Source organism: Hyperoodon ampullatus (assembly GCF_949752795.1).
Source record: "Hyperoodon ampullatus genome assembly, chromosome: 10".
NCBI lineage: Eukaryota > Metazoa > Chordata > Mammalia > Artiodactyla > Ziphiidae > Hyperoodon > Hyperoodon ampullatus.
The window spans coordinates 81,033,651-81,060,678 of NC_136923.1; the positions used below are offsets into that span (position 1 = coordinate 81,033,651).

Here is a 27,028-nt window from a genome sequence, read left to right on the forward strand (position 1 = left end):
GCACCAACCCGGCTTTCCTTGGTTATCAGATTCTTCTGCTATGGAAAGTACATTTCCAGTATTGATTTCCTGCCAATGGCAATCTGTGGCTCTGTTCGGAGTTCACCTGGGCTGGCCCGGGTCCCAGCAGGTTTGCCGATAGGTGATGAAGCTTCCTACAGGTGAGAGGCTGCATAGCTGAAGCCAGACCATGCCGAATGAAGCCAGCGGTTACACTATTGTGGAAAGTCCTGGGAGGCTTCCTGTCCCCAGGCTTTAATTAACAGGTCGTTCTGATATCAGAGCTTACCTTTACCCAAACCAGCAGTTTCTGAAAGAAAAGGATCACCATACCAGCCAGCCTGGCCCTTGACCTTAGACTGCTCAACGCATTCTAAACTGTTCCCAGCTCCTCCGAATTCTCCCGCTAGAATTAAACACAGATACTACTTATTGCATGTGGGTGGTGCATTCTGGGTCTGTAGTGATGCGTTTTGAAAATAGTACCTGCTCAAGTGAGGAGGTGAGCTGAGATGTGGGAAGGACGGGAAGTAACAAAAAAGAAAATACAAGGAATCCCAGCTGAGAGTTCCAGCTGGAGAAAGAGAAAAATCCCCAGGGCAGAGCAGCAAATTATAAGGCTGTCTTTTCTTTCTCCTGTCCATGTTAGGCGGAGCCTTGCCTTTTTTTATAGGCAGGGTTCAGCCGCGTCAGGTGCCCACGAGGTGGGGGATTGACTCCCTTCTTTTTTTTTTTTTTTTTTTTTCCGGTACGCGGGCCTCTCACTGTTGTGGCCTCTCCCGTTGCAGAGCACAGGCTCCGGACGCGCAGGCTCAGCGGCCATGGCTCACGGGCCCAGCCGCTCCACAGCATGTGGGATCTTCCCGGACCGGGGCACGAACCCATGTCCCCTGCATCGGCAGACAGACTCTCAACCACTGCGCCACCAGGGAAGCCCCAACTCCCTTCTTAACTCTGTTTGGGTTTGTGCGCTGCGGGAAAAGTCTTGCGACAATATTGCATATACTGGTTTTCCCAAGCTAAGAGAACATGATTGCTGCCTTACCAGCAGATGTTACACATTTTTTTCCCCTTTAACCCCGCGCCCCCAGCCCCATGACCATTAGCTTACATCCGTGGTGGCAAGTATAGCTAGGTTACTCCTGCGGACAAAAGTGTTGCCTGCCATTCCAGTAAACGGTGGATGTTGTCCACCATCAAGCCCTCATCCACTGCAGCTGCCCCTGTGGTGAGCCCTGAGGGGAATTCAGGGTGGAGAAAAACTGGATACTGGCCCTACATAGTTAAGATGCAAATCAGAGGAATAATTTCAATGAGCCCAGACTCTTGCATCTGCCCATACATAGAAAAGCACTAAAATCATTAACTTGAGATGTCTGTTTTTCGAGATTAGCAGTGATCTTGCGATGTTCTGCTACATGTTGTTGTTTTTCCAACAGAAACTCCTATATATCCAGGCTCCTCCCTCACCTCTTTGGAGCAGATCCTCAGAGTATCTGAGAGGCTGACTCCTGGCCTATAGTCCTCAGTAAGGTCCCCGAATAAAACATAATTCTCAACTTTTAGGTTGTGTGTTTTTTCTCTAGTCGACACTCCTGACAATAACTTTATTACATGATCTGCTAACTAGTTGAGCTCAAAATCCACAGAATAATACAAATAAGTATGTATTCCTTTACAATGCTGGGGTGTTTTGGCAGGTGGGGGGAGGATGTACTAATTAACTGTACTAATTAATTTTTTTACCAGTTTTTACAGATTTCTGTCAAATATTCCTATTTGTTGAATAGCAGTAACTTCATTTACAAAAGGAGTAAATATTCATCGCCAAAAGTACTATAACAATAGTGTCGACTCCAGATGAAAAGTAAAATTCCCCTGTCATCCCACCACTTAGCAATATCCGTATTGATGTTTTGATTATTTGCAATTCCATACTTTTTCTGTGCCATAGGTATATCTTTACAAAAATGGGATGCATACTTTTAATTTGCTTCTTCCTTGTACTAATGTCTTTCATTCATGTATTTACTCAGAAAATCTTTGTTGAGCATCTACTTTGTGCTGGTCAGTCACTGTTCTAAGTGTCGGGGAGACTGCAGTGAGAAACAAATGGAGCACACATTTATGTCCTGCGTATCTCTCTATAACAATAAGTGTAATATATCTACATAATTATTTTAATGGGTGTGTAGTATTCTATTGTATAGATTTATCATCATTAAATCAGATCTCCCATTTTTGGATGTTGAAATGCTGTTTGTGTTTTAGGTTTTCTTAAATATGGAGTGGATATGCATTAATGGTTGGTGAATCTGAATCCATGTTAAAATTGTATCTGCTCATAATAGGATTCTGCTGGTACTGCCGCTGTTTAAAATATGACTTTATAAACAGTGGTATGATACTTGGCAGATGTGGCTGCAAAGATCGGTGTGGGCCCAGCAGCCTCTCACTTGATGGATGACTGAGGAGGTCCTGGGGTTGTCTGAGGCCACTGCAAGTGCACCTCTGTCTCTGGTCAGACCAAAGGCTGCTCACAGCAGGGTTCCAGGCCTTATAAATGGGTATCAAGCTGGCATTTTGGCTGCTGTTCCTTCTCAGCCATTTATGGTTTTGCAGCATTGTGGGAGGCTGGGCTTCTGTGGATTCTGGAAGCGTTTCTTCTGCCCTCTTTGATGGAAATTGCTGCTCTTTTGTTCTCTGTCCAACAACCAGCAGGCCACCTTCCTGACATCTTCATGAGGCCGTGACATGAGGTGATGTCACAGGATCTGTTTGTTGGTGACTTCAGCACACTGCTGGATCTTCAGCACGAAGCAAAACATAGTCCAGATGAATTATAGAATTTCTTAGCATTAGAACTTATAGAGATTATACCCTCAGTTTTATGGACAAAGACACAAGTGTAGAGAAGTTGAGTGATTTGCCTAAAATCCCATAGTCATTGGTAGAGCTGGAACTGCTAATTCCTCATCCAGAGCTTCTCCAGGGAAACAGCTATTCCGAGTTTGTGGTCAGTTCCCATAGGGCCCTTGTAATAGATCAGGGAACACCATTGCTTTAGAGTCCTCTTTTTGGCCTCCAGATAAAATGTAATCAGTACCAAACTATGTCCGTTTCGCAAACACAGAGCTTTTAGGTGGCATACTCTAGGTGTAAAACTATTAGCATTATTAATAGTTTTAAAGGAGGACCTGAGATAAAACTTTAAGATTGGACCCCTAAATAGTCCAAGGCATGATGTAACATTTTATAACACTTTCTTGTGAATGTTAACTGAATTCATGGTGCAGATGTTGTACTCAAGAAATAGAACTTTTAATTCCAATCCCATTATAATCTAAATCTAATTAAAGCTTTAATAAAGCAGTTGGAAGAATCCCAGAAATGTAACCAAAAATATTAAATTCCTTTTCAAAGGTTGCATTAAAATCAATTATAAGGTAGAAAAAATATATATATATTACTAAATTATAACCCTTCTGTGTGCTCTTTAGTTCAAATATTGCTGGTACTTTAATGTGCATGGTTTGCCTTTTCAAAGCATCACTCAGCTACTGCCCATTTTATCATTATCGACTCTCTTTTTTTCCTGGGAGGTAGAGAGACAGGAAATTGTCTCCCACCCACCCTTATTTATGAGGAAAATGACCCTGAGTAGCTGAATGTCTTGGGCATGGCCACATAGCTCATTGTATAGAGCAAATATTAACATCCAGACTTCCCGACTTGCAAACCATTATTTCTTTTTTTCCCTTAACCTGGCAGAACAGAAGGAAATTGGTGCCATACATCTGGGCCTAAAGAACTATTTGTTCAGTAAATCATGATTAGGTGTATGATTATTTTATATGCCACATATCATCTTAGACATAGGAACTTGCATGCCACACAGCCCCTGCCCTTAAAGCAGCCGGGTGTGGTGGGAAGTGAGCTCATTACCAAGGGTCAGGGCCCCAGGAGAGAAGTGTGATGGGCAGGCAAGGCCAGGGTAGGTGGGAGCTGGGGCACCCTCATCCAGCCTGGGGTTAGGAAAGCCCACAGGCAGAGCTGGCGCCTGAGCAGAGTGTTGATGAGCTGGGGTTGCTGGAGCCGCCCTTGTGTGCAGAAGCATACAGGGGAGATAGAGAGTGTTGCACCTTTGAAAAACTCCCAGTGTTATGATCCAGGCCATCCAAGTGGCCTGGGTGTGGGCTCTGGGAAAGGAGGCTGGAATAGGACCGGGGAAGGAGGTCTACAGAAGGGCCTGTTTGCACGGGCTGAGAGTGTGTGTGGTAAACAATGGTGCGCTCTTGAGGGACTTTGGGGAGGGGAGTGGTGATCAGTCTCCGCTTTTACACTATCACCGTGAAGTGGTTTGGAGACTAGAGGGCGGGTTTGGGGATGTGAGGTGGGGGAGCCATCTCTTGAGGAAGAAAGGTCAGTTATGAGACCGCTGTTTTCCTCATCAACACAAGTTCATCTTGAAGGCCCAAATCAAGGGGGAGCAGTAAAAATGGAAAGGACAAGTGGATTCCAGAAACGTTGAGATGAAATCAACAGGCCTCCATGACTGATCAGAGGTAGGGACGGGTCAAGTCTGGGCTGAAGGAGGAGGCTGAAGAGGTTGAATTTGAAATGCCCGTGGGATATTCAGTTGGACAAAACCAGAGCTGCTGGATATTTGAATCCAAACTCAGGAAAGATGTGGCTGGAGGCATGTATTTGGGGATGCTATGATAACAGGGCCTGGCTGAAGCCAAGGACATGGCAGAAGTGTCTGTGTGAGAGATACCAGAGGCAGAAAAGGGGGCTGATGGTGGAACCCTGGGGACAGACGCCACAGGTGACAGGGTGATGGGAGAAGAAAGCAGAGGCGGGACCACAGAGGGCAGTGTCACTTAAGCCAGGAGAGGAGGTACCGGTCTATAGCATGAGTCCCCCGAGCTCAGGTGACATAGGGATTGAACAAGCAAAAACTCCAGGGATGGGCTTCCCTGGTGGCGCAGTGGTTGAGAGTCCGCCTGCCGATGCAGGGGACATGGGTTCGTGCCCTTGTCCGGGAAGATCCCACATGCTGCGGAGCGGCTAGGCCCGTGAGCCATGGCCACTGAGCCTGCGTGTCCAGAGCCTGTGCTCTGCAATGGGAGAGGCCACAATAGTGAGAGGCCCGCGTACAGCAAAAAAAAAAAAAAAAACCAAAACCAAAAAAAACTCCAGGGATGAGAAACCTCTCCTCTTCCTTCTGCAACATCAAACCTAAACTCACTTCGCTAATGCCATGCCACCCGCCGCACTCACTTCCTCCTTCTTCCGCAGCGGTCCCTCTGCTCGTGGGCCCACAGAGGCCGTAGCATCCTGGGTCGTGTTCTGCCCCTTTCCTGGAAGGCCCGCTCCTCACCCCTTCACATGTGTAAGTCCTATCCTCCCAGGAGCAGCTCTGCTCCGTAGAGGCCTGTTTGTATTTCTTTCCACTTAACACTCTGTTACGTGCGGTCTGGTGGTGGCTGTTGATTCGTGAAGTTTGACTCTTCTTGTAAGTGGCTTGAGGTAGGTGGTCTTATTTTATTCTTCCTCTGTGGCCTTGGTAGACTGGAGTATTGTTGAGCAGACAGTCCTTGCTCTGAAAAAGCTCTATGGTTGATCCACATGCTTTTTTTTCTTTTTCTTTTTTAAATTAATTTATTTATTTTTGGCTGTGTTGGGTCTTCGTTGCTGCACGCAGGCTTTCTCTAGTTGCGGCGAGTGGGGGCTACTTTTCATTGCAGTGCACGGGCTTCTCATTGCGGTGGCTTCTCTTGTTGCAGAGCACGGGCTCTAGGCGTGCGGGCTTCAGTAGTTGTGGCACGCGGGCTCAGTAGTTGTGGCTCGTGGGCTGTAGAGCGCAGGCTCAGTAGTTGTGGTGCACGGGCTTAGTTGCTCCACGGCATGTGGGATCTTCCCGGACCAGGGCTCAAACCTGTGTCCCCTGCATTGGCAGGCGGATTCTCAACCACTGCGCCACCAGGGAAGCCCAAGTTAAACATTTGTGAGGGCTGAAATTTATTGCATACAGATTTGGGTTCTCAGGAGAGGCAAGTTCAAAACCACTTGCTTTCCAGAGCATAGTTAAAAAAAAAATACACACACAATCTTTGCAATTAGATTTCATTAAATTTAGGCTACATGTTAATTTTGTTCAGCTCTTAAGATTTCTCAGGATAGGGCTTCCCTGGGGGCACAGTGGTTAGGAATCCGCCTACCAATGCAGGGGACACAGGTTTAAGCCCTGGTCCGGGAAGATCCCACATGCCGTGGAGCAACTAAGCCCGTGCACCACAAATACTGAGCCCATGTGCCACAACTACTGAAGCCCGCACACCTAGAGCCTGTGCTCCGCAACAAGAGCAGCCACTGCAATGAGAAGCCCGTGCACCGCAATGAAGAGTAGCCCCCGCTCGCTGCAACTAAAGAAAGCCCGCGTACAGCAACACAGACACAATGCAGCCAAAAATTAATTAATTAATTAATTAATTAATTATTTAAAAAAAGATTTCTCAGAATATGCCTTGGTTTTTACCAACCTGATTGATGACTCATTTGACCTTGAGGTTCCAGTAACTATTGCTTATCTCAGATTTTCAAGTTCCCAGTGAAATTAGTGGGTAATTTAAGATTAGGTGCTCAAGAAATGTAGGCTTGGGAGGGTGGGAGGGAGGGAGACGCAAGAGGGAAGGCATATGGGAACAGATGTATATGCATAACTGATTCACTTTGTTATAAAGCAAAAACTAATAAAAAATAAATAAATAAAATAAAAAAATTTAAAAAAAGAAATGTAGGCTCTTATTAGTAATATAAACATTGATAATTTTTGTATTTCGATATAATACTTCATACTAAATAAAATACATAAAAAAGCTTTGTATGGATGAAGAGTGCTTTTATCTATGCCAGTTCAAGACTATTCGAGACTTGATTTGGAGTGGTTTACAAGATCCCTCATTTAAAGCGCCCCCTTATGAGGGAGGGGGTGTGGGAACAGATGTATATGTATGACTGATTCACTTTGTTATAAAACAGAAACTAATAAAAAATAAAAAAAAAAAAAAAAAAATAAAGCGCCCCCTTGTGTCATTACAATGATGTGCAACTCTTCAATGGATGGCGCTAAGGGACAGAATATAATGTCTAAGTGAAGGATTGGTCTTCACCAAGATGGTTCCAGCCATTGAAACAGGGGAGGAGCATATGTGACAGAAATGCTGGCTGGTGGGTAAACGTTGTGGTAGTAGATTGCAGAAGTCTCTTCTGATTGCGTTTTCTCAATAAAATAGGAAAAAGGTTAGGCTGAGTGAGGATGGATGAAGAAGTATAGGAGATTTGAAGAGAGAAAACTACTAGGTTCCACTAGGAAGACATTGGGATAATAGACAATGAATATACAGCTAGATCTTTTCATGTCATTAAATACATTCACAACATATTTCTATGGTTTGCTCACAATTCTGTTTTACGGCTTAAATTATGGTTCTATGATTTTTTAAAACCAGTTTCCTATTGTTGAACAAGAAAGTTCTTTCCAATTTCTTACTGTTATAAATAAAATGGAACAGTGTCTCTTGCTATACCATTCCTTAAAAAAAAAAAAAAACAACTTCGTACTGATAGAGCCTGTCTGATGATTACATTTTTTTTAATTTTAGCGATTTTTACTGAGTTTGTAGCTCACTGTGATATTTTAAATTAATTAATTAATTTATTTATTTTTGGCCGTGTTGGGTCTTCATTGCTGCGTACGGGCTTTCTCTAGTTGCGGCGAGCAGGGGCTACTCTTTCATTGTGGTGTGCAGGCTTCTTATTGCGGTGGCTTCTCTTGTTGCAGAGCATGGGCTCTAGGCACGTGGGTTTCAGTAGTTGTGGCACGTGGGCTCAGTAGTTGTGGCTCATGTGCCCTGGAGCGTAGGCTCAATAGTCGTGGCGCATGGGCTTAGTTGCTCCGCAGCATGTGGGATCTTCCTGGACCAGGGCTTGAACCCGTGTCCCCTGCATTGGCAGGTGGATTCTTTTTTTTTTTTTGCGGTACACGGGCGTCTCACTGTTGTGGCCTCTCCCGTTGCGGAGCACAGGCTCCAGACGCGCAGGCTCAGCGGCCATGGCTCACGGGCCCAGCTGCTCCGCAGCATGTGGGATCTTCCCGGATTGGGGCATGAACCCATGGCCCCTGCATCGGCAGGCGAACTCTGAACCACTGCGCCACCAGGGAAGCCTGGCAGGCGGATTCTTAACCACTGCGCCACCAGGGAAGCCCTGAGGGTTAAATTTTAATATTATCTAGCAAACTCGAAAGCTTTAAAGGTACCCTCACTTACCTTCTAGATGCCATTAAAATGGGGTGGCTGACATTCCCGTTTTACAAGATGTGACTTTGCCTCACTCTGTAGTGAGCAGTAGAGACAAAGTCAGAATGTCAGAGCAGTAAGCGATCTTGGTCCAACTTTATTATTCTACATACGAAAAAAAAAAAGGAGGCTCAAAGAAGTTGTCTGCAGTCCCGCCTCCCCAGCTGCACTAGCAAACCCATAGTTCCCTCGCTGTCTTTGCTCAGCACCCCCTCACCGCATCTTTGCCCATTTCACTCTGTTTCCTGTAGGTTGCATCCCCGTGTAGCCATGACGACTGCCATCCTGGAGCGTCTGAGCACCCTGTCCGTGAGTGGACAGCATCTGCGCCGCCTGCCCAAGATTTTGGAGGATGGGCTGCCCAAGATGCCCGGCACCGTCCCGGAGACCGACGTGCCCCAGCTCTTCCGGGAGCCCTACATCCATGCTGGGTACCGCCCCACCGGCCACGAGTGGCGTTACTACTTCTTCAGCCTCTTTCAGAAACACAACGAGGTGGTCAACGTCTGGACCCACTTGCTGGCGGCTCTGGCCGTCCTCTTGCGGTTCTGGGCCTTTGTGGAGGCCGAGGGCCTGCCGTGGACCTCTGCCCATGCCCTGCCCCTGCTCCTCTACGTCCTGTCCTCCATCACTTACCTCACCTTCAGCCTCCTGGCCCACCTGCTGCAGTCCAAGTCCGAGCTCTCCCACTACACCTTCTACTTTGTGGACTACGTGGGCGTGAGCGTTTACCAGTACGGCAGTGCCTTGGTCCACTTCTTCTACACCTCCGACCAGGCCTGGTACGAGCACTTCTGGCTTTTCTTCCTGCCCGCAGCCGCCTTCTGTGGCTGGTTATCTTGCGCCGGCTGCTGCTACGCTAAGTACCGTTACTGCAGGCCTTACCCGGTTATGAGGAAAATCTGTCAGGTGGTGCCGGCGGGGCTGGCCTTCATCCTGGACATCAGCCCTGTGGCACATCGCGTGGTTCTGTGCCACCTGTCTGGCTGCCAGGAGCAGGCGGTCTGGTACCACTCCCTTCAGATTGTCTTCTTCCTGGTCAGTGCCTACTTCTTCTCCTGCCCAGTTCCGGAGAAATACTTCCCGGGTGCCTGTGACATCGTGGGCCACGGGCATCAGATCTTCCACGCCTTTCTGTCTGTCTGCACACTGTCCCAGCTCGAGGCCATCCTTCTAGACTACAAGGGGCGACAGGAGATCTTCCTGCAGCGCCACAGCCCCCTGACCATCTACATGGCCTGCCTCTCCTTCTTCTTTTTGGTCACCTGCAGTGCAGCCACTGCAGCCTTCTTGAGGCAAAAAATCAAGGCCAGACTGACCAAGAAAGATTCTTGAGGCCGGCAGGTGGGGCGTGGTGTGGAGTTGGCCTGATATGATTTGGGGAAAACTTGAATCAACAGTAGGAGTTGACTTTTTTAGAGCAGGCTTTTAAATGAGTACATATTTCCAAGGGTGGCTATGACTGTGGCATTAGGAAGCCAAAGGGTCCAAGAGTTTTGCTGTTATTGTTGTGAATGAAAGTATTCCTTTATCCTCTGGGCTGTAGCCTTACGAGACACAGGAAGGGAAGGGACCTTGGCTAAGATTCACTGGACACTGAATTAAGAACCATCTTCATGCCTGAAAATTTAGTAGAATTCCGACTGTGGCCTCCAGGGGCAAGGCCTGGTCTAAAGGGATAATCCAACTGGACTGGAAAAGTTAGGAGGTGGCTGGACCACACTGTATTGAAATGAGCATTCTTCTATGATACTGGTCTTTGGTAATTGGGTACATTGACCCAAGGACCCGATTTCATTTGGATTTCAGATTGTCCGGGGTGGAGAAGTCAGAATCTTCAAGAAGATTCCGTAAAACCCTCAGACATTGTGAATTACTCAGTTCATCTGACTTCTGGTCCCTTCTCTGGCCCACTCTAGCACTGACCCTTTTCTCAGGATGATGTCTGACTGGCTGTTTTCTCCCAAGTGCTGTTCACTCCCATCTGTACCTTGCATGATGATAGAGAGGACGATGAAGCAGTCATACTTCCAGGAAATGCTTGGATCCATGTGGACATTCAGGAAACTTACTCTCATATAATACTAATGGAAACGGTAATAGAAAGTACAGTGCCAAGAGCCATCAGGAGGTCCAGCCAGCAAGCATGGATACCGTTTGGTGTCATGGGACCCTTCTGTTTTATACCTGTGCATTGCAGGATTACTTGAGATCTATTAGGGCTGCCTTACATGCCAGAAGATCTGGAGCTTTTTCCAGAGCATCTTCTCCAGATTTTGACCAGCATGTTCAAAAAGCCCCTGGTAGAGTGAATTGGTTCTAAGAGTCCCACTAGGGATCTGATTATTTCAAGAGGAACTCAAGGTCCAGCCTCTTAAATAGATGCTGCCCCATGAAGGACCCGCATAACTACCCTAGTTCAGGGTCCTCGGGGAGGCAGTTGTACCTCAGCTTAGAGCAGCTTAAATTAATCCAGCCCCAGGACAGGCACATGTGTGCATTCATGGTGGATTGGTCCCCGAAGGCTCCTTTGGGTGAGGATGGTGAACTGGGCACTCTGTAGGCAGAATGTTCTGTTTAGGACATAGCTGCCCAGCAGCTTCTATGGGATGCGGCGGGGCTTGCAGTTGATGTGTTCTGGCCACGCAGCCCCCCTGAGGACTGCCTTCTGCACTGATCCAGTGAAGGGGGCTGCATTGGAACCCTCCCCAGAGGCTGTATTTCCTATCAGTGTAAGGTCTCTGTTTACTAAAAAGGGAGGTGGGTTTTCATTCCAGTTTGATGAACCTCCTCTCTTCCTAATTACTTGTTGTCTTCATATCTTTGTTTTCTTCCTTTCTCTTGAGAGATGTGTAGGGTTTGTGCCTTATAAATGGAAATGTATGAACTTAATACACTTAATACATGGCCATGTGGAATTTTCAGTTTGGGGTTGTAGGGATAAGAGAAAAAGAATTAATTGCCTTCCAACCCATGGATGAAAAAACTTCTGAATATCAGAATTGCTTATCCATCAGAAGACTCTTTCAACCTGTATTTTGTAGGGAAAAATTCAACTGAGGCTTTCCTGTAATCTTTATATCAAGAAAGTGAATGTCGGGACTTCCCTGGCAGTCCAGTGGTTAAGACTCCCCGCTTCCACTGCAGGGGGTGTGGGTTCAATCCCTGGCCGGGGAACTGAGATGCTGCATGCCATGGGGTGGCCAAAAAAAAAAAAGCCAAGCGTATGTCTTGTCAGTTATGTTGTTTTCCTAGATGGATTTCTCCTGGGAATCCTCAAATACCTGAACTTCTGTGCTACCCAAGTGTCTTACACGAGCTTCTGGCATCCAGGCCAAATTCACCGCCAATAAAGTGAGCAACACCAAACCGGTTGAACTGATGAACAAGGGAATGGAAAGTTGTGTCAACACAGTGCAAGTAGAGGGTCAGTTTAAATGGAGATGAGAAAGTGTAATTATGGATTCAGAGGCTATCTTCTTTTAAAAATTGGAAGGGAGGGGCTTCCCTGGTGGCGCAGTGGTTGAGAGTCCGCCTGCCGATGCAGGGTGGGTTCGTGCCCCGGTCCAGGAAGATCCCACATACCGCGGAGCGGCTGGGCCCGTAAGCCATGGCCACTGAGCCTGCGCGTCCGGAGCCTGTGCTCTGCAACGGGAGAGGCCACAACAGTGAGAGGCCCGCGTACCACAAAAAAAAAAAAAAAAAAATTGGAAGGAAGATGTAGTAAGGCAAGCTCTTGCATGTAACTGTGGTGGCCATGGAGGGCAGAGATCTTTAGGCCAAATGCAGGTATTTTTTAAGGGAGAAAACACAAGGTATAGCAGTGATCTTCCAACGCCATCTGCAGACCAGTGCCAGTCTGCACACTTATTGGTCTGTGACAAGATAAGTACAGAGAGACACTAAACTCTTAGATATGAACGTAAAATTCATAACATTTTGATTTTAATTTATCCACATATTGGTTGGTCCCTCAAGTACTGGAAATTAAAAAAAAATTTTTTTTCACCAGAGATATTTGAGAAGTGTTGAGTTGAGGGACTACTATCTGGTTAGAAATTCCAGTATCTCATGAGACATAGAGACACAGGAGATGCAGGTGTTTTTAAATACTCTTGAGGGGTTAAATACTCCTTTTAAAACATTTTCATTCAAACGATTGAATAAGTAAGGAAGAAACCTAGTTTGTTGAAAAGGAATAATAAGTATTTGATAAAGGGGATGGTTCTTCTTATTCCACCAAAGCCAAAAGTTGACATCTATTGGAAATTCTGCTGTTATTGCTCTCTTTTTTACTAAGGCTTTCAACCTATTAAAATGTAAATGCCTCTGGGGGGGAAAAAAAAAACTAAACTGAACTATTAGTCATTTACGTCTTGGTAATAAAATGGGTATTGTATGTGGCCCCCTACTCAGGGTAGAGAGAGGGAATAACAGGATGCAGCGAATTGGGGACCTATTTGCCTGTTTGTTTCCCTCTTGCAAGCACTTCCTGACCTTTATTTACTAGGGAGCTAATGTTAATACTCTTCAGATGTTAGGGTTTCATCTCCCACCTTGGCTGAAAGTACCTCACTCAGTAACACTATTCTCAGTCCTCTACCGGAAGCTTGAAATTGTAGGCGCTCAAGCCATGGAATGGAGGTAGTTCTTTCCTGCCTCTGTTTGCCCACCTGTTCACCAGTTGTACCCTGATGCTTGAAAACATTAGGTTCTTCAGTTGCCACGCTGTAGTTTCAAATGGGTCCTCCAGATGGTGCTCATGTCTTACTCAGAGAAGGCATGGCCACTGTCCCCAGGGCCTCCGCCTAATTTTGTTGTTCCTAGGGTTTTGCTTGATTGCTTGGCAAAGAAAAAATAGAACTATTTTCTGTTTATATAAATCTACTTACACAAATGACCATGTAACAGATTTTGTAAATGCATTATTGTACTCTCAACAGCTACCTTGTGTCTTTTTTTTTTTTTTTTTTTTTTTTTTTTTGCGGTACGCGGGCCTCTCACTGTTGTGGCCTCTCCCATTGCGGAGCACAGGCTCCGGACGCGCAGGCTCAGCGGCCATGGCTCACGGGCCCAGCCGCTCCGCGGCATGTGGGATCCTCCCAGACCGGGGCACGAACCCGTGTCCCCTGCATTGGCAGGCGGACTCTCAACCACTGCGCCACCAGGGAAGCCCTACCTTGTGTCTTTGACAAGGCCTATCTTAAAGAAAGGTTTTATCTAGACAAACGTTGCCAGAAGGAGATCAGGACACTTCATAGCCACCTAGAAGTAGGAAAGCATAAAAGCTTTGAAAAAAATCTCCATACCCAAAATCCCAAAATATTCTCCCCCTCCCCCAAATCCCCACTTGTGAGTAGATCGAAGTGGGCCCCCTCCCCAAAAGCTATGGAGTTGATTTCTCTAAGGATTTTCAGTCTAATTGAATAAATATTTTAATCTCATGGACAATAGAGTTAAATATTCCAAACTTTTGAATTCATAGACTGTATTTTTTGAAACCTAAAAATTATGAACTATACTATTGTTATACCGTAACAGGTACTATGGTTGTGAAATGTGGCACCTGTCAACCAAAGGATTTTGTGGCCTTAACTATTAGATTTAAATAGCTGTGGAGAAGGTGATTCTACTATCACCATAACAGGAAGAAAACAGCATTCTCTGGCTCGAGGCTCCACTGACAGAATTATGGATACCCCTCTTGCCTAAACCCTTTTTATCACCAGTAGGGACCCTGGGCAGTTTGCAAATACTTCTGTTGTCACTGCTAATAGTTTAACCACTTTTCAGTTACTGATTTAGCAAGTATTTATGAGCATCTCTTGGCGGCAGACTCCATGTTGGCTCTGGAGATACCACAGTGAGGGTAAAAAACCGGGACCCTCCATGCTAACGGAGGACCAGTGTCTTCCCACCTTGGGCCATGATAGGGGCCCCTCTCCAGGACTTGGTTCCAGTTACAGCCTGAGGGCCAGATGGCCTGCCAGACCCACGGGTGGCTGGGACCTGCTTTGGGCAGCCCCTTTTCAAAAGGATTGAGCTCTCTCCCTTCCCCTCCAGAGGCTGGAAACACTTCCCACTCCAGCAAGGCTGTCACCTTAGAGTCACCTCAACCCTTCTTGATACTCCTGCTGCCTCCCCAGCCCATCTTCCTGCCCTCTAGTTGATTTAATCCAGTCCTGGGGAATCCTTGACACAGCCAGACACAGAGAGAAGCCCTATATTTCCACAGGTTGTATAGACTTCCCATAAAGCCCATCCTTTAGGGAAAGGGATGTAGGGTTCCAACCTGAGTGCAAGCTCCTGATTTGGTAAGTTGGAAACAGCATGCTACACCCTGGCTGCCTCCTTTGGGGGAAAAAAAAAAAAATCCACCTTATCCCTTATGGAATTTTTTTAGAAATATTTAATATAGAAGGAAAATCATTGCATTAAAGAGAAAAATCATTTAGATATTAACTTTGGGAACATATCTATTTAAGGTAAGGGCACTTCTTACCAACATGATTCTCATAGGAAATTATGCACTGTATTTTATTTTATTTTATTTTATTTTATGCACTGTATTTTAGACTCTAGGAGGCCTTGGCCAATTCAAAGGCTCCAGGATAACAGCTCAGATTATATAGAGCACTGTGCTTCCCCAAACATTTCCACAACCATTTGCTTTCCTAACTAGTCACGTGAGGTAAAACCAGAAAGAGCTCCATGAAACCAGAAAACACACTAAGAAAGTAGAATGATTGCTTCAAAGTCACACAACTAGGAATGTTTAAACTCAAAGTCCTTTTTCCTTCAGATAAATTCAGGGCCCAGCTAACTGGAAACATCAACACCAAATATTTGCAGAGTGCTTTGCAGTGTGTAAAGCACTTTTTAACGTATTGTGTATACTTTACCTAATCTCATTTTAATTTTTGTTCCTAAATACCTCATGAATAGCCAGGGTTGTATCACTTCTTTGGGGGTTAAGAAGTACATCGTGGATGTCCTTGGATATCAAATAAAGCATTCTCTGCATCTCATGGTCTCCTCAGAAGCCAGAAAGTGACCTTCTTTGGAAATGGCAGCTGCAGATGTAAGGAGGTGATACTGGAGTAGGGTGGCCCCTTAGTCCAAGGTGACCGATGTCCTTATAGGAAGAGAGAGACACGGAGAAAAGGTGAGGACGCCCAGCCCCGTGACAGCACAGAGACACACGTGGGGGAGAACAGTGGTGACAACAGAGGCTGAGGCTGGAGTTACGCAGGCAGGGAGGGTCAAGGGTGGACGGGAACAACTAGAAGCCAGGAGGGAGAGTGTGGCCCTGCTGGGACCTTGATGTCCAACTTCTGGCCTCCAGAATTGTTAGAGCAGAACTTTCTGCTGTTTAAGCCCCTCCGTCATGCTGTGTGATGTCTGCCCTAGGAAATTAACACCTGGTTCAAGGCCATTCTCAGTTTTTACTTCTATTAGCTGATACAATCTGGCTGCCCAGTGGCCCTGGGCTCAGCGGCCTCAGGGGGAGAAGAGAACAGAGAACGTGGAGACCCCATTGTCCCCACCCACCCTCCATTAAAGGGAGAAATGGGATTGGTGGTCTCATGGGTGAACTCCGTGGAAATACTCCTGGGAAGCTTATCACTCATGTGATGCAGTAGCACCTCTGTGGTAGGAGGTTAAACACAGAGAAGAAATTCTAAAAGGCCACTTTCAGTGCTCCACCCAGTGAAGCAGGGGCTCCTGGGCCCCTTGGCAACTCCCCTCCCAGGTCTTTGCCTCTTCTCAGCTCCCACAGCGACCTGTCCACCTGCGTGCCTTCACCTTCAGCTGCAGAGGCTGCAAAGCCACAGTCTGCTCTCCATCCCAGTGGGGACAGAAGGGAGGTGGTGACCACAGGAACACGGCAAAGGTTGGGGCGCTGTGGGAAGCTCCGGTCCCCAGCCTCCTCCACAGCGCACGGGAGGAGGCTGGTGCTTTTCTGTAACCCAAACCGCAAAGAGAGTTTGGAGTCCCACCCCGTAAAGGGATCTGGGGTGCGTGTGTGTGTGTGTGTGTCTGTGTACCTGTGTGTGTCTGTGTTTCTGTGTCTGTGTGTATCTGTGTCTGTTTCTGTGTCTCTGTGTGTCTGTGTGTGTTCGTGTCTGTGTGTATCCGTGTGTTTCTGTGTCTGTGTATCTGTGTGTGTCTGTGTGTTTGTCTCCATGTATCTGTGTGTGTGTGTGTCTGTGTCTGTGCATGTCTGTGTGTATCTGTGTGTCTCTATGTATCTGTGTGTGTCTGTGTGTTTCTGTGTGTCTGTGTATCTGTGTGTGTCTGTGTGTGAGTGTCTGCATATCTGTGTGTATCTGTGTGTGTGTGTATCTCTGTGTGTGTGTATCTGTGTGTTTCTGTGTCTGTGTGTATCTGTGTGTCTGCGTGTGTGTGTATCTGTGTGTGTCTGTGTGTGTCTGGGTCTGCGTGTCTGTGTTTGTGTGTGTATGTCTGTGTGTGTCTCTGTGTGTGTGTCTGCGTGTCTGTGTGTATCTGTGTGTTTCTGTGTCTGTGTGTCTGCGTGTCTGTGTTTATCTGTGTGTATGTGTGTTTCTGTGTGTGTGTGTGTGTGTGTGTGTCTGTCTCTGTGAGATGTTTGGAGGGTACAAGAGGAAAGAGGAAAGACATAAGTCACATGTGCCAAACCTAAATGTTACACAGGCTTTAAAAGGCCTAACACACTTGCCCCCTTCCCTGTCTTCCTTTTACCTTCCTGTCTTTAGTTGTTCATCCACAATTTTTCCAAGTCCCCAGTCACTCTCCAAACAGTCCATTCAGAAGAGTCCCCTAGACCACACTAATGGCAAACAGTCCCTGGGTACTTCCTATGTGCCAGGCACAATGCTTCATACTTACATATACTAACTCACTTAATGCTCACAACAACCTTATGAGTTGCAAATAATTATTATTATATGTTTATAGTAAGGAAAGTTTAAGACACTCCCACAGTTCACAGATCTGGTAAGTGATAGAATCAGGGCCCGTACCCAGGCCATCTGGCTCCAGAGTCCATACTTTTTTTTTTAACTTTTTCATTATAGAAAATTTCAGTATATACAAAAGTAGACAAATGTTTAATGAAGTGTTTAGTCATGTCAACAAGGGTCAACTCACAGGCAATCTGGTGTCATCTACCCTCACTTGCTCCTTCTCATATTATTCTGAAACAAATTCCAGACATCTTATCATTTTCTCCATGATACACACTTGGGTATGTATCTCTAAAAGTTTTTAGAGAAATAAAAGTTTTTAGAGAAGATGAAGACATTCTTGCAAAACCATCATACCGATCATGCCTAAAAAATTGAAGAACAATTTCTTAACATTCTCACATTCGAATTCCCAGCAGTCTCATAAATGGCATTGTTATTTTTAAAGTGTATTTGTTTGAATCAGGATCTCAACAGGGCCCACCAGTTGCAGTCGGTCGACTTGTTATTTGTCTCTTTTAAACTATGGGTTTCCCTTCCACTTCACTCTTAGTCCCCCTCCCTGCAATTCATTTGTTGGCAAAAAAGGGTCATCTGTCCTGAAGAGCTTCCTACAGTCAGTACTCTACCTACACGTCGTTCCGCCTCTGGGGAGCTATGATACGGATTCCTTTTGTATCGTATTTCAGAGAGGGAACAGTTCTAGACCCTAGACCCACTGGGGCTCCATAAAATCATAACTAACATTTATACCTGTGAGTATGCACATTTGGGGAAGACAGGACCCATAGCTTTCACTAGGTTTTCAAAACCATTAATGATCATTAATTCTGGTCCAGGCTTTTCATTTTAGAGATGAAGAAACCAGAAACACAGGTAGGTAAGTTGTCCAAGCTCACACAAATATTCAAGGCACAGTGAGGACATGAATGTAGCCCTCAGGACTCCCAAACGGGCATTTCACTTTCTGTTCCATGCTGCATACATTCTGCTCCGTGCTGCATGCATTCTGTTCCATGCCGCATATGTGAGAAGAGAGAAGGATGAGTGGATTGAGATATTCAGTGGGAGAGGAGGAATCAGAGGCATTTCCCCATGTTCAAGGTTGCCATTTACCTGGATCAATGGATTCGTGCCCTGTCCACATTTGGAATCTAAACCTATAATCAATATTACTGCCATATCACTCTAACACTTCTATTTCTCCATCCTGTGAAGAACCTGATTAAGGCACAGATGTCTTACAAGCTGGATGCTAAGATCAATGATCCCTCATGTGCTGAAGGAAGAATATCCTTCCCAGCTGTGTGAGGATTGAGGTTGAGTGTAAGAAATACCCGATTAGTAACCAGTCATTAACCCATGGTTTCTTAATCTCTTTTGATCTGGGGATTTCTCATCAGTAAAATGAGGGGCTGGGTTGTGTTAATCACTTTCCAAGTTTTTTGACTCTGACCGCACTAATACCCATGATGCCAATGCGTATGTTTTTATACATCTTAAAATACTTTTTCACTGAATTATTCTTACCCATTCAACATGGGATGCATCCTGATCATTTATAGTCTATTTCATTTTTTAAAAAATTCTAGCTGTTTTCACAATCATTAAGATGTTTTTAAGACTTAGTAATGGGGATCCACTGGCTATTTGAAAAATACTTTACTGGGTGATTTTCAAGTCATCATTTATTCATTTACTTGGTCAGTTATTTTACAACTGTTTATTGAGTATTTAAGAGGTGTTAGACACTGTGGTGGAAGCTGAGAAAATGGCACTGAACAAAACAAAGCACTTATCCTGTGCTTACATCTTATGTAATCTCTAATTCTGTGAAGTCATGTTTGATAGGATTTTTCAGAGGGAAGGGAATTCTGAGTAAATCAGCTAAAGTCATAGAATGGGTTTGACTTAGAGGAAAAAGCATCAGAAACACGAGTTTTTTCAACCCCCTGGCAGGAGCCCACTGCAAAACTAAAATAATCTAAACCCAAACTGTGTGATTTTTGTGTCAAATGAAGATTTCCTGTGGGTCCTAAATCTGTTCCAGAATTTGCTTGGAAATCAGGGTTTCTCTCACCTTTCTCCATACCTTGCAAAGATCAAAGTGGTTGACCGGCACGCTTTTCAGATAATTGATTCCAGAGACCACGGAGTGATAGAAATGAAGGGTAGAGAGCATCTGACTGAGGGACACGCCCTTGCAAGGTGTCATCTCCATAGTCACTCACTAGCCACACTCCCAGTACTTCCAAACGTGCAGGTGGGTCATTGAGTTTGCTTTCCAGAAACCTTGCTGTACCGTTTTTGTCCAGCAGAGGGCAGTAACGCACCACAATCACTGCAGAAAGGCCCCCGCGCGCGCGCACGCGCGCATGCAACCTGCTTGATATCTGTCCTGTGATGTTAGGTACTGAAGAATAAGGATGTCCTAGGATTTTAAACAAATTCTAGGTAAAGCCAGCTCCGGGCAAAATGCTGAAAAAGGAGACTTTTATTTTAGGTGGCTGCTTGCAGCCTCTGCATTCCAACTCCTCCCATCAGGTGTCTCTGGGAGATGTCATCCAGCCCCAGAGAGGCCCTCTTTCAGGTTTGGCCTCCTGGCAGTCTGATCTTCCCATTTTTTCCATTCCCCAAGCTTTGTAGCACACTCTAAGGTCATGCAACGTCCCTGTGGCCTTCTGAGTCCAGGCTTTATGTACAGCCTTCCAAACATCACACTTTCTACTATAGCTGCTGGGGATGGTCAGGCTCCCGCCCTCTCCTATATATTCCACAGGTGAGAAGTGGTGAGTGAAGGTTGATGGTGAGTGCAATCCATGCTGAGTCATCCTGATTGGGAGAAATAGGCTGTAAACTCTTAATCACACCCACCCTTCTCAGGGTTCAAGCGGTTTTCTGAGGCCCTTTCTTCCCTCTTCGCAGACCTGTACCTGTGCTTTTTAGCACCTCTTCAGAGGTGACGGCATTTTCACAAGGCCACAGGCCAAGAGAATTTTCCTTCACCTTACATTTCTAGGTCCGAAAGTAGTTAAAACACCTGTTAACCATTTAACTAGTGGGCTCTTCTGGGAAAGAAAGACATTTGAGCAGAAGGCACTCCTCCAATAGAAACAGATGCCACAAAGAACAGTAGATTTAGGCACAATTCACCTTTTCCAAGCCCCACTGGTTCCTTCCCTATCCAGCCCAGGGAATACAGACCCAAGTGCCACCCTGCAGTTAGTCCAGGAGGGCTCTTCTGAGTGTATCCTAATGCCATGGATTTACTTTTATTAAGAGAAAGGGCAGGAAGGGATCGTGTAACTGGGAAGAGTAAGGTTACCATGAAGGGTCAGCAAGGATTACAGCTCCCAGTGATTCTGAGGTTGAACTTGCCATTTTGAAATATTCGCCCAGTGGCTGGCTTCTGTTGAATGAAAAAAAAAAGCACAACCTAAAAGTTGAGAGTTATGTTTTATTCGGTGGGCTTTCCGAGGACTCCAGCCAGGAAGACAGCCTCTCAGATAGCTCTGAGGGACTGCTCCAAAGAGGTAAGGGAGGAGCCCGAATACATAGTTTTTGCAACAAATCCAGGTAGTTGGAACATCAAAAGATTACTGCTAGGGCTTCCCTGGTGGCGCAGTGGTTGAGAGTCCGCCTGCCGATGCAGGGTACACAGGTTCGTGCCCCGGTCCGGGAAGATCCCACGTGCCGCGGAGGGGCTGGGCCCGTGAGCCATGGCCACTGAGCCTGTGCGTCTGGAGCCTGTGCTCCACAACGGGAGAGCCCACAAGAGTGAGAGGCCTGCATACTGCAAAAAATAAAAAAATTAAAGATTACTGCTAGTCACAAAATGCAGACATCTCAAGTTAATGAGTTTAGTGCTTTTCTTTGTATCGGAAGGTGCCAGAGTCTGGGCTCATTGAACTTATTCCTTTTACATGCATCTTAGCCATTTGGGCCAGTAGCCTGCTTTTCTCCATCCTGAATTCCCACAGGGTGCACAGTTGTGGGGAAATGCAGTGGCTGCTGACTCGATGGTTGGCGACATCTGTTATTTACTGATATGGCAGGTGACATGCTTTGTCCACACTTCCCTTCTAGGTCAGTGGCTAAGATATAATGCAATGGACAGATACTTTTAAAGGTCTTCAGTATCTTCAACAATGCATTGATTTTTTTAAAAAAATGTATTAAACACCTACATTAAGGTACTACACCAGTAGAAATTTAAAAAAAATTGTAAAGGTGAAAAAAAGAGAGGGGACAAAAATGGGAACTAGAAGTAGTTGGGGAGAGGAAGTATTATTAGAAAAGAAACTCGGGGCTTCCCCAGTGGTGCGGTGGTTAAGAATCCGCCTGTCAATGCAGGGGACACGGGTTCGAGCCCTGGTCTGGGAAGATCCCACATGCCGTGGAGCAGCTAAGCCCGTGAGCCACAACTGATGAGCCTGTGCTCTAGAGCCCGTGGGCCACAACTACTGAGCCCATGTGCCACAACTACTGAAGCCTGTGTGCCTAGAGCCCCACAACTACTGAGCCCATGGGTCACAACTACTGAGCCCACGTGCCACAACTACTGAAGCCTGCATGCCTAGAGCCCCGTGCTCCGCAGCAAGAGAAACCACCACAATAAGCCCACGTACCACAATGAAGAGTAGCCCCTGCTCGCCACAGCTAGAGAAAGCCTGCACGCAGCAACGAAGCCCCAATGCAGCCAAAAATAAAATAATTTTAAAAAAAAAAGGAAAGAAACTCTTTGGGCAGGGTGTGGAGACAGCCACCAATAACTGCTTCAGGTACCACTAGTGGATTGATGTCCTGGGCCCCATGAGGTTTACAACTATTAGTGAAACCCAACAAGGGGATTTGCTTGGACAAGCAGCAGTAAAACTAAAGCTGCTGTCTGTATTGGCAGTCAACTGCCCCATGACGTGGAAGCCTTCTGATTGAGGTCTGTTACTCTATCATGTTCCTAAACTGGCTCATTATCAGAAACAGCTGTTATAAAAATCAGATGCCTGAGACCCATTTCAGACCCGATGAATCCAATGTCTGGGCAGCTGGGTTTTGTTTGCTTTTCTTCTTTTTAAGCTCCTCAGTGCTTCTGGATAGCTTGTTTTTTCTTTCCTGAAAATGTTTCAGGAATAGGATTACATTTCTTTTAAGGGATAGTAATTTAAACAAATTTTGTAAAAAGAGTACCTATGAGTTTGATAATATGTCACCACACTTATTTGCTTTTTTCTTATGACTTAGTTTTCTCTTTGAAGGAGATGCGTTTCCCCTCTTGGTTCTGATCTTTTCATTGCAGCTGCAAGTAGGTAGATACTAGAGACATGGAGAATTGACACGAGAGCCCTGTAGCTGTTCAGTCAACAAATAGAGTGTCCTGCGGTGAATGTGTAAGACCCAAAGGCCCGGCCAACAACTGGGAGGGTGCAGAACTGCAGGGATTGACAGTAGAATAAAGAAAGGTAAAGTGCAAAAAAACAGAATGCTGTAGTGGGAGGATTAGGGACCAGACGGTTGCATTTGTTCATTGAACATCCTTGAGCAACAGAGTTATAACCACGAATAATCCGCAACCCCTGGCCTCAGGGAAGCACGGGTCCGAGAGAGGTAACACTTTCAACCGGAACCAACCACTGACACTTCAGTGTGAACTGGGACAAGAGCCCTTTAGAGAGATCGGGCGGAGCGCGGTGAGGACTGCGATGGAACGAAGGAAGCGTCCCCTCTAACTGACCTCAGGCCCCGCCCCAAACCTGGACCTCACGGCGAGAACCATCGCGTCATCACAACAGCCTCCTCCCGCCCCTCCCACCCGCCCTCACGTCGCCGCGTCCCGAGAGGGGAGGGGCGGGGCCAGCTCGCCGAGGCCACACTCCCGCGAGAGCTCCCAGTCCCGCGGACGGCGCACGCGCAGACCCAGCACGCCTGCGCCTCAGGCCCGGCCCCTCTTCCGCGAGCGCTCGGGATGTTTGGCGTTACCAGGGAGCTTCTGGGGCCCTTGAGGACGCCGCTGGTCCCCCCGGCAACGCGGGAGGACCAAACCCGACCGAGGTGGCCGCGGCGAGAGCGGCTGCGATAATGTTCAACCCAGTGCATGGCCTGCCCTTTCTCCCGGGCACGTCCTTTAAGGATTCCACGGTGAGGACTTCTCTGCCCAACCCCCTATCCCCACCCCCGGGCGGCCTCGGAGGGCTCGCAGCTGCTCGAAAGATTGCGTCTCCTTTCTCGTCCGCGCGAGTTTGTCCTCTTTCCCTTCAAACCCGTCCCTCTGCCCCAACCCTGTTGTCTTTTCTCCCTCACCCAGCCTCACCCTCCCTGCCCCATTTTGCCCTCCGCCCATCCCTCTCTAGTTTTTCCACTCCACCCTGGCAGTGTGTTGGCCTCCCAGCGTTCTTACTTGCTGCCCTCCTCAAGCCTCTGCCTCCTCTAGATCGCTGATTTCCCCACCTCGCTCCCGAGCTCTCCCTCGGTCCTCTCCCTAGCTCATTCTCCCACCCCATACCCTTCTCTGATCAGCTCCACCCTTAAACCCTCCCCCCTAGTCTGGGCCCTTTCCCCGACTCTGCCTCTCTACACATTCATCCTTATTTCCACAGCCCCATCCCACCCACTCTCCCCAGGCCTATCTTTCCCGCCCGCGTTCTTCCTCTTCTGAATCCTAGACCCAGTAATCGCTCCCACTCCCAGCTCCATTTCCTGTCTTATTTACCACTTCCACCCGTTGGCTTCTTTCTGCCAGGTCCTTTATTGCAGTCTCCTCCCTTCTCATTTATGCGTCTACCACACCTCATCCCTTTTCTACAGTCTAGTCCCACCTTCACCCTGTTCTTGTTTAACCTTCTTTCCCAGTTGTTCTTTCTCCAAAAGTTAGACTTTCAACACTTGGCCGTCTTCCTCCCAAACCATCCTCAGGTGCTTTGTAGGAGATACTTCCACATAAATTCCCTCCGCTACAGTTGATTCGTTGCTGTTTTTTCTTCTCCTAGCCCTTTTCTTTTCGCTTTAACATTTTTATAAAAGATTCCTGTTTAGATTTTGTTTCACTCTGCCCCTACTTTGTGTTTTTAGTTGCATCCTGTAGACAAAATTGAAGAGAAAAAAAAATAGGCTTGTGGTTTTTTTTCTCTGACATAGTTTAGCCCTTGACAAAATTATTATTTAATTCTGAAATTTCAGGGTTACTGAAATATATGTTGGAATATCAACATTAAGATTCAGTAGGCTAATAGGCTGATTATCAGAGATGAACAATAATACTTTATATTTACATAGTTTAATAATCTAAACTATAAGTTCCTCTCCCTGATCATGAAGGTCAGATAAAACACATAGTCAATTTATTTTCTTTGGGAGAATGAATTGAAATTGAATGTTTGGTGAGGGAATTTGGATTCTGAATCTCTTCTTCATAGTTATTCCTGCATTAAGACACAGCATTGTAGATTTTTTGCTTCAGTGGACTTTTCAGTTTTATGAAACTTAAAAATGTTGTAGGCACGTTCTTGCCCTGTGCAGGAACAGCTTACCATTTGCTGTTGGTGAGTGTGGGTTACCCATGGGGCAGGGTTGATTTGATTTGGGATTACAGAGGTGTGGGTTGGAGGTGCCAGGCTCTGAGAACATATATTGCCGTACTACAAGTAAGATGAACTGTGCATTGGACATATTTCAGATTTTAAATACACTGGCCAAGTGTCAGCCAATTTGCCTTATTTTGGTATGTGAAAAACATCACTGTCTTCAGCCCTGAAAGACTAGGTATGTGTAACTCTCAAGACCTTCAGAAGATGAACCACAGGGACTAAGGTGGGGAGCCTGAGGTGGCCTTGCCTGGGGTGCCCTTGAAGTCCACTGATAAAGGTCGTATAGCTGAGTGATGGTAGAGATGTCTGTCTCAAACGGGAAAAGCAAATGAAGCAGCTGATGTTGCTTCTGTCTTTAGAGGTGGCAGAAGAGGAGCTTGAAGTTACACAGGTTACCTACCCAGTGATGAAGTCAACTCAGCCCATTTCGTTCTGTGTCATTTGTGTTATGTCCTATCAACTGATATGTGACCCTGAATGTACAACCCATAAAATAAAGTTCACAGTCCATAACTCTTAGCAAAAGAAGTTTACTCTATTGCACCTTTTATGTTAGTACAGATCCTGAGAGATGGTTGGTTGGGCTGCAAAGAAATTAGGTAGGTAAGTCAGTAATTTTTTTCATAAAAAACATTTTATGATTTATGTGTGTATATATATGTATGTGTATAAATATGATTTTGAAAGCAACATTGCAAAGAACAGAAAAAGGAAAAAAATTTCCATCAAATTAACATAATCTCTAATTTTCCCTTCCACTTTTTTCCAACTTTATTGAGATATAATTGACGTATAAATTTAAAGCGTACAACCTGTTGATTTGATATGCTTGTATTTTGCAAAATGATCACCACCATAGCATTAGCTAACACCTCCATCCAGTCATATAATTACCATTTCTTTTTTGTGATGAGAACATTTAAGATCTACTCTCTTAACAACTTTCAAGTATGTAATACACCATTGTTAGCTATAATCATCATGCTGTACATTAGATCCTCAGAATGATTTCATTTTATAACTGAATAAACTGGAAGTTTGTATCCTTTGACCACTCTCTCCCCATTTCCTCTACCTCCACCCCATGGTAACCACCACTCTACTCTCTGTTTCTATGAGTTTGGATTTTTTAGATTCCACATATAAATGATATCATGCATACAGTATTTGTCTTTCTCTTGCTGATGTTTTTCACTTGACATAATGCCCTCAAGTTTCATCCAAGTTGTCAGAAATGGTAGGATTTCCTTCTTTCCCATGGCTGCATACTATTTCATTGTATATACATGTATAAATATGTATATACACATTCATACACACATATATGTCATATCTTTATCCATTGGTTGAAACAGATTGTTTCCATATCTTGGCTATTATGAAGAATGCTGTATTGAACAAGGGGGTGCAGGTATCTCTTCAAGATCCTGTTTTCATTACCTTTGGATATAGACCCAGAAATGAGATTGCTGGATTGTATGGTAGTTCTGTTTTTAATTTTTTGAGGAACCTCCACACTGTTTTCCATAATGGCTGTACCAATTTACATTCCCACAAGGGTTTTTTTCTCCACATCCTTTTCAACAGTTGTTAGCTCTTGTCTTTCTGATGATAGCCATCCTAGCAGGTGTGAGATGTTATCTAATTGTGGCTTTAATTTGCATTTCCTTGATGATTAGTGATGTCAAGCACCTTTTCACATACCTCTTGGCCATTCGTGTCTCTTCTTTTGGAAAAATATCTATTCAGTTCCTCTACCCCTTTTTTTTTCCTCTGCCCATTTTTTAACCAGACTGTGTTTATTTGGATCGTTTTTGTTTTGCTATTGGGTTGTATGAGTTCTTTATATATTGGATAGTAACCCCTTATTAGATATATGATTTGCACATTTTCCTCCCATTCTGTAGGTTGCCTTTTCATTTTGTTGATGGTTTCTTTTTTTTAATTTTATTTATTTATTTATTTATTTATTTATTTATTTATGACTGTGTTGGGTCTTCGTTTCTGTGCGAGGGCTTCCTCTAGTTGTGGCAAGCGGGGGCCACTCTTCATCATGATACGTGGGCCTCTCACTGTCGCGGCCTCTCTTGTTGCGGAGCACAGGCTCCAGACGTGCAGGCTCAGTAGTTGTGGCTCA

At 45.6% G+C, this 27,028-nt stretch overlaps 2 protein-coding genes across 2 annotated transcripts in view; both read left to right on the plus strand.

Annotated features, from left to right (window-relative positions):
• Positions 1-8,618: 8,618 nt before the first annotated feature.
• On the plus strand, positions 8,619-9,698 carry PAQR8 (progestin and adipoQ receptor family member 8; the record flags this gene model as incomplete). Its single annotated transcript, XM_079713329.1, has 1 exon — positions 8,619-9,698. The coding sequence occupies exon 1, from the start codon at positions 8,634-8,636 to the stop codon at positions 9,696-9,698; it is 1,065 nt and encodes a 354-aa protein (XP_079569455.1). The 5' UTR covers positions 8,619-8,633.
• An 8,468-nt stretch (positions 9,699-18,166) lies between these two features.
• Positions 18,167-27,028, plus strand: part of EFHC1 (EF-hand domain containing 1) — a gene marked incomplete at its 5' end in the record, with an annotated part of 67,041 nt that continues 58,179 nt past the window's right edge. The window contains 2 exons of the mRNA XM_079712657.1: positions 18,167-18,187; positions 23,291-23,446. Of these exons, the coding sequence (XP_079568783.1) occupies positions 18,167-18,187; positions 23,291-23,446 (177 nt within the window). The remainder of the gene's footprint in view (positions 18,188-23,290; positions 23,447-27,028) is intronic.